The 15,599-nt window shown below is 66.0% G+C and overlaps 2 protein-coding genes across 2 annotated transcripts; one reads left to right on the top strand and one right to left on the bottom strand.

Moving 5' to 3' along the window:
* Positions 1-5,234: 5,234 nt before the first annotated feature.
* Positions 5,235-6,711, bottom strand: EMIHUDRAFT_449603 (hypothetical protein; the record flags this gene model as incomplete). Its single annotated transcript, XM_005783326.1, has 5 exons — positions 6,230-6,711; positions 6,041-6,152; positions 5,814-5,955; positions 5,503-5,604; positions 5,235-5,312 (listed from the first exon to the last, which is right to left on the bottom strand). Exons 1-5 carry the CDS (start codon positions 6,672-6,674, stop codon positions 5,235-5,237), a joined length of 879 nt encoding a protein of 292 aa, XP_005783383.1. The 5' UTR covers positions 6,675-6,711.
* Positions 6,712-8,735: 2,024 nt separating this feature from the next.
* Positions 8,736-14,669, top strand: EMIHUDRAFT_462792 (hypothetical protein; the record flags this gene model as incomplete). The annotated part of the gene is made up of 6 exons (XM_005783325.1): positions 8,736-10,386; positions 10,634-10,974; positions 11,157-11,249; positions 12,132-12,809; positions 12,971-13,246; positions 13,350-14,669. 6 exons carry the CDS (start codon positions 8,736-8,738, stop codon positions 14,667-14,669), a joined length of 4,359 nt encoding a protein of 1,452 aa, XP_005783382.1.
* Between the last annotated feature and the right edge of the window lie 930 nt (positions 14,670-15,599).

The raw sequence follows: 15,599 nt of genomic DNA, 5'->3' as shown, positions 1-15,599 counted from the left end.
CTCTCCCGATGCCAGGACGCATGCGGCCAACAACGCTATTCGTGCGGAAGAGCCACTGCAAGCGGACTGTGCCCCCTGAGCCAATGCGGCGGCGAATGGCAAAGCGCATACAAAAGTCGGGGTCGCAGAGAGCGTCGCGCAGCAGTTGAGCATGCTCGTCGGTCGCGTTGTTTAGGACGCCACGCCAATTATCTGCGCGCCCATCTGTTGCCTGGCATCCCCGGCGAATTCGTCGCTCGTGATCAGCTCCGCTGCCGCTCGGAGCAACCAGTGCCGTGTCGAGATGAAGCTCCGCGACGACGCCCGTGGACTGCACGCGCAGGGAGAGGCGCACGAGCTCCCGCACGGCAAGCGACTTCTCGGCATGCGCCGCCTGACGCCTGTCGGCATCCCATTCTTGCAAGCAAGCCATTTCTACCGACCGCGTATTTGGTCGACGGGACGGACGTTTTGGTACGTTGGCACCAGCTGAAGGCTTGCCCGGGCAAAAGCCCGTTGCCAACCCCTTTTTTGCCAGAGTATCGCGAATCAATTGGCCTCCGCTCAAGGTGTGAACATATTCGCTGCGGTCAAAAGTGTTCGAGCGTGAACGCCCACTCATGATAGAGACTCGCCGCCCGCCAAGCGGGCTTCCTCCGCCGACTCGTCCGGCTACGACACCGATTTACCGGACGAGGTGCAGCAAGAGGCTGTATGCAAGGTCTGCGGCGCGCTCGGCATGAGGGAGCAGTTCGAGGCGGCGATGGCGGCGGGCGAGCTGCTCGAGATGCTCGAGAGCTTGCCGAGGGGCGGTCGAGGCCTCCGTTCGGCTGATGCGCGGTTACAACCGCACGGGCGAGTGGCCAGAGCCCATTCTCAGTTTCTCCGACCAGCCCTGCCCCGCAGCGCGGCCGCTCGCCAAAGCCCCGTCGATGAGTGGTCAGATGGTTAGTGCCCGAGAGCGAGGGGTCCGGGGGGGAGCACAAACATAGGACGCCCAGCCTTGCCCTCGTGCCGCCGAGTGCATATCCTATGCGAGAGAGATCCCCTGTGCCCTGTGCCCAGCCCTCTCCGCGCGGCGATGCCCGATGCGCCCTCCCCCCTCGCTTTTGCAAAATCCTGCAAAAAGGTGGGGACGTGTCTGTCCTCGACCCAGCCCTCGCTTGGGATGTCCGTTGTATTTATTTATTTAAAATCGCCTCGCCACCCTCCCGCCGCCTCGCCGCTGCCTCGCCCGCTCGCGCCCGACTTTCTACCTCCTCGTGAAACACCCCGCCACGTCACCCTCGCGAATGCAACGGAATCGCGTGCGTCCACGTCGGACCGCTCGTCTTCTACCGCGGCTTCACGCGCCACTTCCTCGACGAGCATCCTGACGACTCGGTCGCCGCGTCGGCAGAACTCGTCCAGAAGTGCGCCGCCGCCGTCGAGAGCCTCTCTGCGGGGAAGAGGCTTACAGTGATAGACGGCGTCGGGTACCCATCGGTCGGCTCCATCGTCGGCTGCTCCTCCGCCGACCTCGCCGTTGCGTGCGGCGCGCCGGTCCTCCTCGTTGGCAAATCAGGCGCCCGGCCCCGCCCGCGGCCTCTCGCCTCTCCCACCTCCCGCCCCGACGCCTCGCCTGCGGTTGGGCGCGGGCAGGCTTGGGCGACGCGAGCGAGTCGGCGATGCACGCGCTGCTCTCGAGCGTGGGCCCGTGCCGCATCCGCATGTACCGCGACGAGGAGACGGGCGAGAGCGAGGGCGAGCTGAGCTGCACGTACGACAACGCGGCGGCGGCCGCCGCCGCCATCGAGCGCTTCGACGGCTCGCGCTTCGACGACGGCTACCTGATTGTTACGGTGGCCAAGACGGCGGCGCAGGGCTCGCTCACGCGGCGCGGCCGCGGGCGCAACGCAGACAAGCTGACTCACTTCGACAGGGCGCAGCTGGCGCAGAGGAACGCGCTGGCTGAGCGCGCCCAGTCCGAGAAGGACGCCTTTTCCGCCGCGCGTGCCGCCGCCTCCGAGGCGAGCCGCCCGCCGCTGCCGCCCGTGCGGGACGCCTTCACGCCCGCGCCCAAGCCGGCCGAGGCGGCGGCGGCGGCGGCGGCGGCGCCAGCCAAGAAGCGGGTAGCGCCTCCCTCGCGCCTGCCCAACTTTGTGGTCAAGAAGGGGCCGGCTGCTTGTGGTCCAGGAGCCGCGGGGGAGGGGGCTCCCGCGGCGCCGGCGCCGGCCGCTGCGGCGGCGCCGGCACCAGCAGCCGCCGGCAGCCCAGACGGCGGTGGCGGTGCGGCTCCAGAGCCCGGTGGCCTACTCGGGCTGGGGGCTTATGGCTCGGACTCGGACGAGGAGTGATGGTGAGTCGAGTTGCTGAGACCCGTTGGTCCCTTCTCCAGCACTTTTGCGGGTTTGGGTGCCGCGGCGAGACGCGGTCGTTGAGAAACCTTACGTGTTACGAAAGAAATCGAGCCCGCACTAGCCGAGTCGCGAGTGGTCCCAGAGCAAGGATGTCCCTTGGCCCTTGGCCCTTGCCGCTTGCGGAGAAAAGCAAAAGGCGCAAAGTCCAAAGAGGTTTGCGTTTGGATGATGGAACGAGAGATCGAGAGGACCGAGAATCGAGATCACCATCAGGTCAAGGCTCAAGCGCCAAGGGAACAACGCGGGAAGACTCTTCAAGCCTTTTTTTTCCTCGTCGCGCACTTTTTGCGCGGCGATGGCGCCGGGTCTCTGCAAAGCGGTTGGCTGGTCTGTCGTCGCGATGTGGATATTTGGACTCCAGGTCAGAGTTGTGTGTGTGTGTGTGTGTGTGTGTGTGTGAGAGAGAGAGAGAGAGAGAGAGAGAGAGAGAGAGAGAGGGAGAGAGAGAGAGTAGCGAGCGAGAGAGAGAAGCACACCTCACCACGCCTTGGCCGCCGCCTCACCACGCCTTGGCCTCCGCCTCACCACGTCTCCCTCGCCCTGCCTGGCGCCCCAGAACTACATCATTGGCTACACCAACTCGCTCCCTGGCGACGACTTCAACCGCACCGTCGGTCTGCTCTGGCTCGCAACTGGCCTGTGCGGCGCCGTCTTTTTGTGCATGAACTGCTCGCGCGGCGTCTTCTTCGCCGACAGCGAAGAGACGCCGCTCAGCTCGGCGCTCCTGCCCAGCTCCGAGCCGCCGCCGCTGCCGCTCATGCCAAAGGTCGTCACGGTGGCGGGCGGCATCGCCATCGGAGGCGCGCAGCTCTTCATGAAGCTGAGCTTTGCCGCGGACCCGGAGGCCATGGGGCCGCTCGCCTCGGTGGTGTGTGCCGACGTGATCCTCGTCTCGCTGCTGTGCCACTTCTTCTACAACGAGCGGCTCACGCCCGGGCAGTGGGGCTCGGTCGCCCTCGTCTTTGCCGGCCTCGTGACCATGGCCGGGCCCTTTGGCGGAGGAGGCGGCGGCGTCTCGCTGACCGGGTTCGGCTTTGCCGTCTGTGCGCCGCTCCCCTCGCCCTGCCGTGGCACGAGAGCGGCCCGGGCCTGACCCGCCCCCCCCCCCCCCCCTGCCCCTCCTCCAGGCGCGATGCTCTGCTTTGGCGCCTCCGTCTTTTCGGTCCGGGTGGCGGCGGTCGGCGGCCTCTCGGCGGCGAGCGGCTTCATCGCACGCGCTCGCTGCCGCCGCGGGCCGTCGCGCGTGGCCACCCCCACCTCGCCTCACGCGCGGAGTGCTTGGGCGCAGGCACCATCTGCATGGGCGTGGTGGGCGTGCTGCCTCTGCTGTGCGCGGACTGGAGCGGCGTCACTCCCCTCGGGGCAGCCCGTCCCCCTCCTCTCCTTCCTCGCGGTGGCACCTTCCCGCCCCCGACCACGCCCTGCGTGACCAGGTCGCGCTGCCCATGCTCTGCGGCCTGCTGCAGGCGAGCGGCGTCTACGCGATCAACGAGGCGCTCGGCGCCGGCCCATACACGAGCATCGCCATCGCAATCTTCGGCGCCTCGCCTCGCAGCGCAGCGCGCGACGCGCCTCCCGCTCGTCGCGCCACCCGTCCCTCCCGCCCTGCTAGGCTCGAACTCGGTCGTGGTGCTCCTCCTCTCCGCGGTGCTGGAGGCCAAGGTGCCGCCGCCGAGCGGATTGTTCGGGATGGGCCTCACCGCCGCCGGCTGCATCACCGTCTCGCTATTCGCAAAGCAGCCCGACCCGCACAAGTCGTCTGCGCGCTGCACCGCCGTCGCCTCGCCCATGATGAGCCGCGGGACGGCACCGTGAGGGTCGCGGTGTGAGAGCGGCGTGCGTAGCCGAGGGAGGCGCGGGGGCTTGGAGGTGGATGCATTGCCCCATCGAGTGGCTTGTTCCGCGTCGGAGCGTGTTGCGTGCGCCCGGACGCAGAGAGGGAAAGCCGACGGGCGGCGCCCGCTCCGGAGTCTGGTGTCTCTCGCAATCCGCAGAGCAACCAGCATGGGATCGAGACCGATGAGTCGCGTGGCGCGTGAGCGCGCGAGAACGTACTGGTTCCGCTCTGTGTGTCTCTGTGTGATGAAACAATATGAGACTGCTCGAAGACGGGGGGAGGCAGCGGCGCCAGCGGGGAGGACGCATGGGGGAGGACGGGAGGTCGGCTCGGACCTCGGTTCCCTCCAGCTCCTCGTGTAGACCGCAAAGCACCCCCAGCTCCCAGCACCCTTTTTTTTTTGCCGCCGTAAAACGAAAAATCTCCCAAACACCTAGCACGAAGCACGCTAACAGAAAGAAAGAAAACAGACAACTCAAGGGAGGGATGGGAGGACGGCACGCCGCCACCACACAGGGATTTTAAGGAGAGGTGTGTGCACGCTAAAAGCCGTGAAGGGGCTAAGCCTCTAGGCTAAATAAAGCGAGAGTTTGGTGACGTGACGCGTGAGGGTGCGAGAACGTACCGGAGAAGCAGAGAGGTGAAACGTCTAACGCGTGAAGAAAACGAGACTTGCGAATGAAAGGGCAGAAAAAGGAGCTGTCGAGCTGTGTGTGTGTGGAGTGTGCCAAGCGCACAAAAGCCAAAACAAACGGAGAAAAGCGCAGCCTGGGAGGGGAACGAGTGGATCATGACGACACGAGGATGCGCATGCGCACACGACACACAGAAAGCTTCGTGAGAGAGCGTGACTGGTTCGGCGACACGCCGGACACGCCCTAGGACACGCCTCGCCGTGGCGTCCATCAACGGTTCAACGCGGGAACTGGTCAATTCGTCAATCCCCGGAGCTCCACGGCTGACGCACTCCTGACGCACTCCGCCTGCGGGCGAGGAAGAGGGGGTGCAGCGACAAGCTCTCAGGCCGCATCCGTGCCGGCGAAGCAGACGAGCTTGTTCGTGTAAGCATCCGGCGACTTGCAGGCAGCATCGAGGTCCTGCCGGAGAGGTGGGAGGGGGGGAGAGGCGGGGCGGGGCTAGGGTGGCAGGTGAAATGCGGCGGTGGGCCGATCTGTAGCAGGCATGGAAGCGGAGCAATGGAGGTGTGAAGCGGTGTGAAGCGGTGGAGGTGTGAAGCGGCGGTGTGAAGCATGGAGGTGTGAAGCGGCGGAGGCGTGCAAGCAAGGCCTGCAGCAGCGCCGTCATGTCGACGCAGTCTGCGAAGAGCTGGCCGACCGCCTTCACCGCCGCCTCGTCGCCCTCGCTCATCGGCCCCGCGGGCGGCGGCACCTGCGGCAGCGGGCCAGCGCCGCGCTGAGCCGCCGGGTGCGTCGCTCCGAGCAGCAGCCGGTGAGAGGCGAGGAGGCGGCGGCGGTGACTCGAGGAGGAGGAGTAGTCGAGGAGCCGGGGGAGGAGGGCGCTGCTGGAGAGGGGCGACTCTTCTTCACGCTGCGGAGCACACAGCTCGGAGGGGCGAGGGGCGGGGCAGGCCCCCGCGCCTCCGGGTGCTTGAAGGCGAAGGAGCACGACTCCTCCGCACCGGTGTCGAGCCCGCTCGCCTCTGGCAGCAGGCCATACACGCGCTGCTTCGGCCGGTGGGTCTCGAAGTACTTTGTGAAGTAGGCCGACACCTTCTCCCGCCTGCCGCGCCGACGCGACCTCTCTCACTCGTCAAAGAGGTGTGTGCCGCACTCGGGGAGGTGTGTGCCGCAGGCAGCCGGCTCACCCGTAGAAGCCAGAGGAGGGCACGCGGTTGAAGACCGCGCCGAGGACAGGCACGCGCTGCGCCTCGAAGTAGCGGGCGCAGAGGTTGAACGAGTCGATCGCGTCGCCCAAGCCTGCCCGCGCCCAACCGCAGGCGAGGCGTCGGGGCGGGAGGTGGGAGAGGCGAGAGGCCGCGGGCGGGGCCGGGCGCCTGATTTGCCAACGAGGAGGACCGGCGCGCCGCACGCAACGGCGAGGTCGGCGGAGGAGCAGCCGACGATGGAGCCGACCGATGGGTACCCGACGCCGTCTATCACTGTAAGCCTCTTCCCCGCAGAGAGGCTCTCGACGGCGGCGGCGCACTTCTGGACGAGTTCTGCCGACGCGGCGACCGAGTCGTCAGGATGCTCGTCGAGGAAGTGGCGCGTGAAGCCGCGGTAGAAGACGAGCGGTCCGACGTGGACGCACGCGATTCCGTTCGCCTCGCAGAAGCGAGCAGTCAGCGTCGATGAGACGCACTGCGTCGCCGGTTTGATGTAGGCAAGCTCGGCGGGCTTGTAGCCGGCCTCGAGCAGCGCGCCGAGGAGCCCGAGCGAGATTGTGGACTTTCCGGCGTGCGACTTGTCCCCGGCGACGAGGACGCGGAGGCCGCCCATTAGCCTGGACAGCGACGAGAGCGGGAAGCGGTGTCGGCGGAGCTTCGGCCTGCGCAAGGAGAAATCCGACGCAATTTCGCCCGACAGAGCGTGCAAAGCGGCTAGGGATGAGGCCACAAAAGAGGCGCGCGAGGCAAGGAGGAGACGCGGGAATCTGAGAGACTGGGACGACTGGAAACAAGAAGACAGTGAACCACCACAGGCGTCGTTGGCGCACATACTGAGGTCTGAGCGGCAGCTGCGCTGGAAATAAGCTATAAGGAAGAGGCGCGTCACTTCATGCGGAAGCTCGACAAACACACAGCGAGGGCGACAGCAAGAGTTGAACGGGAGGCGCCGGACTCAAAAGACACCGCCACATTCCTGAGACGAGCGAGGGCAGCCTCCTTAAAGGCGAAAGGGTCTAGATTTGGAGCGCTCGCCGAAGAGGAGTACGACAAAATAGCGCCCGTGATTGCCTGCACGCTGCCCGCACTCACGGACTCCATACCCGAAAGAAAGAGAAGGGAGCTCGCGGGAGAGGTGACGAGTGAACTACAGGTAGTGGGGAAGGCAGCCTCGATTGCCATACAGACATGGGTGCGAAACAACGACAAGACCAAGGCACGGGCAGAGGAACGAGAGAAGAATATAGGGTGGATAAAGCGCCTGTTCACGGCATGGAGGGTGAGCCACACCGAACGTACCGAGCGAAGAGCCGAGCGGAAGGAGGACGGGGAAGATGACTCCGAGGAGGACGAACCAGTGGAAATCCAGTTGTCAGATGTCACGATGCATCCGAAGGGGACCCCAGCGCCGGCATCATCCGTAGAGGCACGAGTGTTCGAAGAGAGAGTGGACCTGAGCAACAACATGACCTGTAGGCAAATGATCGGAGTGGGAGTCAGAAATGTGGTCCTTGCGCGAGGGGAGCTCGATAGACTCGAGGGGCCAGGATACGCCGCGAGGAGGACGGAGTTGCGCCGAAAGGCGAAAGAAGCCGCGAGAACAAGGGACCGGCAGGCGGCGGCGTCGCAGGACGAGGCAGAAGAGAACGACGCGACAGAGGAGGAAATGACAAGGGAGAGAACGACGAGAGTGGGACGACCGCGAGGTGGCATGAAGGTTGCAGCGAGAAGCGGCGAGAGACTGCGAAGAGAGATAGGAAGAGGCAGACTCCCTAGGGTGGGCGACGGCTAGCGCACCACACACCTCTCCTTAAAATCCCTGTGTGGTGGCGGCGTGCCGTCCTCCCATCCCTCCCTTGGGTTGTCTGTTTTCTTTCTTTCTTTCTTTAGAGGAAGAAGCGACAAGCGAGAGCACGACGAGAAGGGGGCGACCGCGAGGTGGCACGAAGGTCGCAGCGAGAATCGGAGAGAGACTGCGAAGAGAGATAGGAAGAGGCGGACGCCCAAGGGTGGGCGACGACTAGCGCACCACACACACCCCTCTCCTTAAAATCCCTGTGTGGTGGCGGCGTGCCGTCCTCCCATCCCTCCCTTGGGTTGTCCGTTTTCTTTCTTTGTTTCTTTTTTTAGCCGGCCCGACCTCCCGGGCGCCGGAGGGGAGGCGACACGACCCAATCAATGCCGCCGCCCTCACTCGGGGAGAGTCGGGCACTGGATCGCCCGCGGAGTCAACGGGATCAGGCAGAGAGGACGAGACGGCGGCGGGGCCGCGGCCGAAGAAGTATAAGAGGGGACGGCACGCTCGCTCCGCAGCCGTCTGCCTGACCATCGGAAAGCGAACAGGAGGGAGGACCGGGAGGAGGAGGGAGCCCCTTCGGATGGGGGGGCGGGGAGGCCGAGCGGAGGGGCCCTGGGGGGTGACGTCGAGTGACGGGATGCACGTCGTGTGCGTGTCTGGTGTCTATTAGCTCCGAGTAGAGGGGGGCGTTCCGCCGCTAGGGGACACCCAAAGCGCAGAACCAACCTTCGGCCCGCTCGCAGGGTATAGGTAGGGCTGAAGACGCTCGAGTAAAAAAACCCAAAGCTTTTTTGGCTCAGAGACGCGGGTTTTTCTTTTGTTGTCGTCAAAAAGGAAAGAATCGAGCCGCGACATGATAATCGCGCTGTGCCAGGCATGAATCCAGCTCCTTTATCGTCTCTTGATGACGGTTCGCCCCCGCCAAAGCGCGCCCGCAAATTGCCCGCCTGGTATGGCGATTACGAGGCGGAGGACGACACTGTGCACGGGGTCAGCCGCAGCGAGCTGGCCCTGCGGCCCAAGTCCCTCGAGCAGCGGGCGAGGCCGCGCCACGCAAGCCTCACCGTCAATACGCCACTCCTGGAGTGCTTGGCTGGCGACGAGGAGGCCGAGGCGGTGTGGCGTGCCGCGTGCTCGGCGGGGAAGCGCAACCTGAGCCAGGAGGTGCACGGATGGCGCATCAAGTGGGTGCCTCGCCACGCCTCGCAAGGCACAAAGGACGGCGATATCTACGCCTTCCCGCCAGAGCATCGGGGAGGGAAGGGCCTACGCTCGCTCAGCGCGATCCTCGACGTGCTCTTGCTGCGGCACGAGGCGTCCCAGGGGGGCGGTATCTGGCAGCCGCCACAGGTGCGGCAGCTCTTCCAGGTCTGGTGCGAGGCGGAGCAGGGCGAGGAGGGCGAGGAGGGAGCGGCACCACTGCTGGGCGGCAAGGGCGGCGCCTCGACCGGCGAGGCAGGGCCGAGCGGGCCTTGTCCGGTCGGGGAGTGGCGGTACGCGGCGGTCACGCGCGTGCACGAGAACGGGTCCTTCCTCGGCCGCCTGTGCAGCGACGAGGCGGCCGCCGCGTGGTCGCGCGTCTGGAGCGGTGCCGCTGCCGACGCCGGAGCGGCGGGCCCGCTGCTACTCACTGACGGCGGCTCGGCGGCGGAGGCGGTGGCGGAGGCGCCAGAGGCGGAGGCAGGGGCGGCGGCTGGGGCGGGGGAGGCTGTGGAGCCGGCCACGGGAAGCGCGATGGAGACGGCGGCGGCGGCGGCGGCGGCGGCGGCAGAAGAGGAGGAGGAGGAGGTGGAGGCGGAGACGGCGGAGTACGAGGAGTACGAGGAGGATGAGGAGGAGGCCGTGGTGATAGACGGCGTGGAGGTGACGGCAGGGGCGGCGGCGGAGACGGCAGCGGCGGCAGCTTCTGGGGAGGAGGGGGAGGAGATGCCGACGTGGTTCTGGAAGGACACGGAGGGGGTGCTGTGGCGGCGCCTCGAGGGAGAGCCAGTCTTTGCCGCGCGGCGGCCGTCGGCGCGCGGCTCGCGCGTGCCGGGGGTGCCTGGCAAGAAGAAGAAGCGGTGCCAGGCGTGCGCTGCCTGCCTGACCCCGGATTGCGGGGCGTGCAAGCACTGCATGGACAAGCCCAAGTTTGGCGGCCCGGGCACGCAGAAGCAGTGCTGCATCCACCGCCGCTGCCTTCACCCAATCCTGCCCGAGATTGAGGCGGCGGCCGCAGAGGCGGAGGCGGAGGCGGGGGCGGAGGCGGAGGCGGAGGCGGCCGCGGCCGCGGAGGCGGAGGCGGAGGCGGAGGCGGAGGCGGAGGGCGGCGGCGAGGTCGGCAGCGGCGACGAGGGCGGTGCGGGCGGCGGCGAGGATGCGGCGGAGCAGGGCGGCGGCGGCGGCCGTAGCGCCACGGTTGCGGCTCTTCCTCCAGGCTGGAGCGTCGAGCAGCGCACGACCTCGTCGGAGCGCACTTACCTCGTGTACCACGGCCCGGCGGGGCTGCGAGCCGTGTCGGTGCCCGACGCGTGGCGCAAGCACCGCGGTGAGGCCGCGCTTGCGGCACCGGCACCCGGCACCAAGAGGCCGCGCGCGGAGGAAAGCGCTTCTGACGGCCCTCGGGGAAAGAGCAGTGGCGGGCTGGCCGCTGGCTCCGAACCTCTCGGCGGCAGCTCCTCGGACCCGCCCCAAGGCACGCTGCTGTCCCCATGCCCCCCCTCCCAGCCCTCCCCCTCGCGCACGAAGACGAGGCGTCCGCAACTCACTCGACCTGCCTGCGGCGCCTTCCCCAGGCGTGCAGATCGTAGAGACGGACGCCAGCTGCGTCGCCTGCGGTGGCGGCGACGACACCGCTGGCAACGAGATCCTGCTCTGCGACGGCGACGGCTGCGAGGCTGCCTACCACTTGCTCTGCGTCTCGCCGCCGCTCTCGGCCATCCCGCGGGGCGACTGGCTCTGTGCTCACTGCTGCGGAGGCAGCCAACGCGGCAACGTGGCTGCCAGCCCGGGTGGCCAGTGCCAGGGTGGCAACCAGGCGAGCCAGGCTGGCCAGAGCGGCAGCCAGCAGCTCGTGGTGCACACCGAAGCGCCCGCGCCCAGCGCCGGCGTTGGAGGAGCGTCGGAGGTCACCGCGGTGCGCGCGAGGAGGGGAGGAGCTCCTCCGCGCCGCTGTGTGTCCATCCTCCTCTCTTGCCTCATAGGTGCTCGAACGGCTTGGCCTGCTGCGATACGCGCAAAAGCTGGAGGACCCAAGGGCGGCGAAGCGTCGGTCCGTTTGTGTTGTGTGTTGGTGAGCACATATGCGGTGCGCCATAGGACCTCGGCTACGACGACCTCTTGTACCTCTCCGAGCTGAGAGAGGCGGAGCTCCGCGATGTGGCTGTGGACGCGGAGATGCTGCCGGGACACGTGCGCAAGTTTGCGAGCTGGTTCGGCGACGCGGCGAAGAGCGCCCTTCGCGAGTGATTTGCCCCTTCCATCTCTTCTCTGACGCGGCGGAGCATCGCGCCGGGCCGCGCGCAAGGTGACGGCGCGCACCGCGATCATTGTATGGTATGACTGCGAGTAGAGCCTAGTCCCAAGAGGTGTACAGGGCTTTGTCTCTCTGCGCCGTCCGCCGAGGGTAAGGCGCGTGAGCTGAGGGCAAGCAGGGGACACGTGGCGGGTGGGGCTTGTGCCGGCGCGAGAGGGTCCCTCCTCTGCTCCAAAGTGCTCGCTTAGCTTTAAACTCTTGAGTCTTGTCCAGTGTGCGTGATCTTTGGCCGGGGTTGTGCCCGTGTCGTTGTGAACAGCGCGCAGCGCCATAGGAGGTATTTCCTTCTCAATAACAAGGTCTGTGAATGACTGAATGTCCCAATTAACCCCATTGCCCCAACCCCCTGTCCCTGGCCTGTGCGCGCGGGCCTTCTATGCTTCGCTTCTAAGCCACGCGGGTAGTCCCCCCCCCCCCCACCCCCCCCCAAGCCCCACATCCCCAGGGCCTCCACGGGCTCGCACCTCAACCTCTGAAATTATTTTCTTCTCAACAACAAGGCGGTAAACATCCCGGATGAATGGGAAACGTGAAACTTGGCCGCACGAGCAACACGAGCGGCAGGCAAGCACCCTTGAGCCGAGCATCTCCCGGACCGTATCCGAGCAAGCGCTTTTGCATCAAGCGGTGCTGTCACCATGTCTGCCTTTGCCTCCATGGTTGATGGCTCTGCGTCTGGCACCTCGAGCATGGAATACAGGGCGGAGCGAACTGTGCTCAAGGGGCCTCTCCCGGGCACTCCAATCCACCTTGTGCAGGTGGGCCCTTACCGGACAGCTACCACGCTTCAGCACATGACTGTCTGCGCGGGTCTGGTGCTTCGCCTGTGGAACTACCCCAGGAGGCTGAGCCGGACCTTCTGCGGCTTTTGGGGCGAGCACCACTACCTAAAGGCAACGGCCAACTCCAACACCGTGTGGAAAGAGCACACGCTCAAGAGAGTGCTGCAAATACCGCCCAGTGAGGTGACAGCCGCGTTCACGACACGGGCAGACTACGCCGAGTCGCTCCGCAAGGCAAACCACACCGTCGGGTTGCTTCTGCCCGTCAGGGATGCAGCGCGGATGGGCTACCACAGCGCGCTCGTTTACCAGCGCGCTCTGGGGCTCACCGATGACGAGACAGACGTGCTACTGCAGTTCATCAGGTGGTGGGACGTGCTCCGGGTCTGCTGCGGGCCGCAGATGTCCGAGGACTGGCGCGAGATGCTGCACCGGCACCCCTTTGCCTACAAGTTCCGCTACGGGAGGGACGACCCTGGCTCGCCGGCGTGCGGCACGTACAACATCAGTGCGGTGGAGCTCGCCTTTCTCAACAACAAGCTCGCCAAGCGGATGTACGCCCACTCTCCGCGCCTGAACCCGAGCCCCTTCTCCACCTTTAGCGCCCACGGCGACGAGCTCGATGGCACGTATTGTGCGCGCTACAACGAGGCGGTTCGAACGCGAGGGATAGGCTTCAATCAAGGGCTGGGCTGTAGAGACCCGCCAAGGCTTAGCGTCAAAAACCCGCCGTGCTGGTCCAAGCCACGTAATGACCGGGAGGGATGAATTGAGCCAGCGAGAAATGAGTGGAACCTGACCTCGCTTGCTAAAAGACCAAAGCAGAGTTAGAGATGGTACACGCGCGGGGGACCCGTTTGCCGCCTCAATTCACCCGGCGCGTGCCCGTCGGCGCCCGCCCCGTTTGGACCCGCTTGGCCAGTGGAGAGAAGAAGGCGCCTCAAGCCATGGCGAGCCCACCGCCGCCGCCGCTGCTGCCGGTCAACGGTACCGACCCGGCTGGCGATGACTACGGCGGGGCTTCGATCGCCGCGGGCATTGGGGTGATGACCCTCGCCGCGGCGGTGCTAGCCTACAGCATGAACGTGCAGGTGGCGCACGGCCCGGCCCCCCTTCGCGGACCCGGACACCTCTCGCCTCCCTCGCCTGGCAGTGTATTAACCCCCCCCCGCCCCCCTTCCATAACCCGCGCAGCGGCACGCCTTGATATACGATGGGCCGCGTGTGCCCCTGCTGCCGCGCGTGAACCGGTGGCACGTGCCGCGTTTTGTCGCGTGGCTGTTTGGGCTTATGCTGTACGGCTGCGCATCGGGCCTGAAGATCCTCGCGCTCAACCTCGGTCCGCTGACGGTGCTCGCCTCCGTCTTCTCCACCCTCATCATCTTCAACCTCGTCTTTGCCCACCTGCTGTTGCGTGAGCCAATCACGCGGGGGAAGGTGGCTGGCTGCTTGGTCGTGCTGCTCGGCGCAGTGGTGGTCGGCGTCGGAGCGCCCGACGATACACCGACCAAATTCACGCCGGCTGAGATCGAGGCCTTCCTTGACTCTGGCGGCCTCACCTTTTTGGGCGTCTGCCTCGGCATCGTCGCCCTCTCCGTCTGCTCAATCACGGCGTACGAGGTGCGCTACTACGGCTCAAGCTGCTCGTGTTGCGCACGAGGGAAGGGCAAGGGCGCGGGCGGGGCCAAAGAGGATGCAGTGGCGCAAACTGAGACGCCGGTCGCGTCGCCCGACTCAAGTCCGATTGCGCGTCGGGCGCGCACGGACGCACCGAAGCAGCCGCAGCGCGAGCTGCCGCAGCCGCCGTGGTGCCTCGCTGCCGCAATGGTGCTCATCTACCCGGGCGGTCTCGGGCTAGACGAGGCGGTCGCCGATTGCGGTATCCGTGCCTTCACTTCGATGCTGGCCTCGGGCGAGCCGGTCGAGGGCCGCGCTTTTTGGCTCATGGCCTCCACTGGCGTCTGCTGTGCCATCGCGACGTCAGTCTGGCTCGCGGTGGTGTACCGCCGGTACGAGACGACGGTGGCGCTGCCGATCGAGTACGGCGCGCTCAATGTCGCCTCCGTCCTCGCCGGGCTGCTTTTCTACGACGAGTACCAGTACATGGACGACTGGCAGCTCGCCCTCGCACTGGCGGGCGTCTGCATCATCGTCGCAGGGATCATCGTTGGGCTAATTGCCACGGCTCCAGACACGGTGGCAGCTCGCCTCTCTCTGTCAGCGCTGCAGCGCCCCAACATCGGAATCAAGGGGACTGCTACCCCAGCAACGCAGCACACATCGAGCACAGCAATGGGCTCCCCATCACCCCCTCCCAACCCCATCAGCTCCCCTGCGGTACACGCCTTCGTCAGCGGCCTCGCTCGGGTGCCCTCGTTTGAGCGGTCGCGAGACCGGAGTCGCGCGAAGGGGCAGCACCGCCGCCTGCCGTCGGTTGACTCGGTGGTGGCTGCCAACGACGCAGGGGATACACCCCATGTGATCCCCGTGCAGGCTCCCGCTGGGCGGGTTTAGGAGAGAGTGCTCCACGCACGTCAATGCTCGTAGTTCGATCCTTAAACACACCGGGCATGCTACCCACTCCAGCATATAGGGAGAGGGGAGGATTACGTGTCAAGCGGGTGTATTACGTCGGTGGTGTCAAATGCGTCAAAAAAGGGGTTATGGGGGAGTGCGCGGGGAGAGAACACACAAGTACAACGTGTAATACACGTCACAACGAGTCCAGGCCCCTGAGGAGAGGGGAGGCCCTGAGGAGAGAGAACCGCGTGTGACCACACACACATCTCACATGGCCACACATATCTCATATGTCACCGCAGAGTCACACCCACACACCCGGGCGGCAGCTTCAAAGGGTAGGCTTCAAAGGGTGGGCGCCCTGCTGGGGCTCCTGCGGTGGGTTTAGCCGAGGCTTTTAACAACGTACATCTACGGCTGTGAAGCTGAAGGCTGCCTCTCTGCGTGCGGGGCGTGTGCGACTGCCTGTCAGTGCTGCAGAGGAGCCAACACGCCGGCGCACTCGCCTATACGTTTTCCTGAATGAAATCGCTCCAGCCCTGCGGTTTTACTTTGCGAACTTCCGCGCCGACTTCCGTACGATAGGCAAGAGTGGCTGAGGCACCGCACTGCAAAGGCTTCGTGAGATGCTGACCAGCGCCGCGGTCCCAAACAGTGCCACGACGAGGCCGCCTACCAATCGAGCTGCAGGTCTCCCTCCGGCTTCACTTCGAATCCTACTTTGATGGCTGAATCTGCTCCTGAGGCCTCCGTTGTCTACTAGCTTTCGCCGACCGAGTGGTGGTGACGGCGATGGTTGAGGTGGCGAGGGCAGTGGAAGTGGAGAGGGCGGCGGCGGTGAAGGCTGAGGTGGTGCTGGTGGGGGCGGCGATGGGGGTGGCGGGCTTGGGGCAGGCGGCAGCGGCGAGGGGGGCGGTCTAGGGG

Source organism: Emiliania huxleyi, assembly GCF_000372725.1.
Source record: "Emiliania huxleyi CCMP1516 chromosome Unknown EMIHUscaffold_18, whole genome shotgun sequence".
In the NCBI taxonomy this organism is placed as follows: Eukaryota; Haptophyta; order Isochrysidales; family Noelaerhabdaceae; genus Emiliania; species Emiliania huxleyi.
This window is presented reverse-complemented; position numbering and strand designations above follow the sequence as displayed.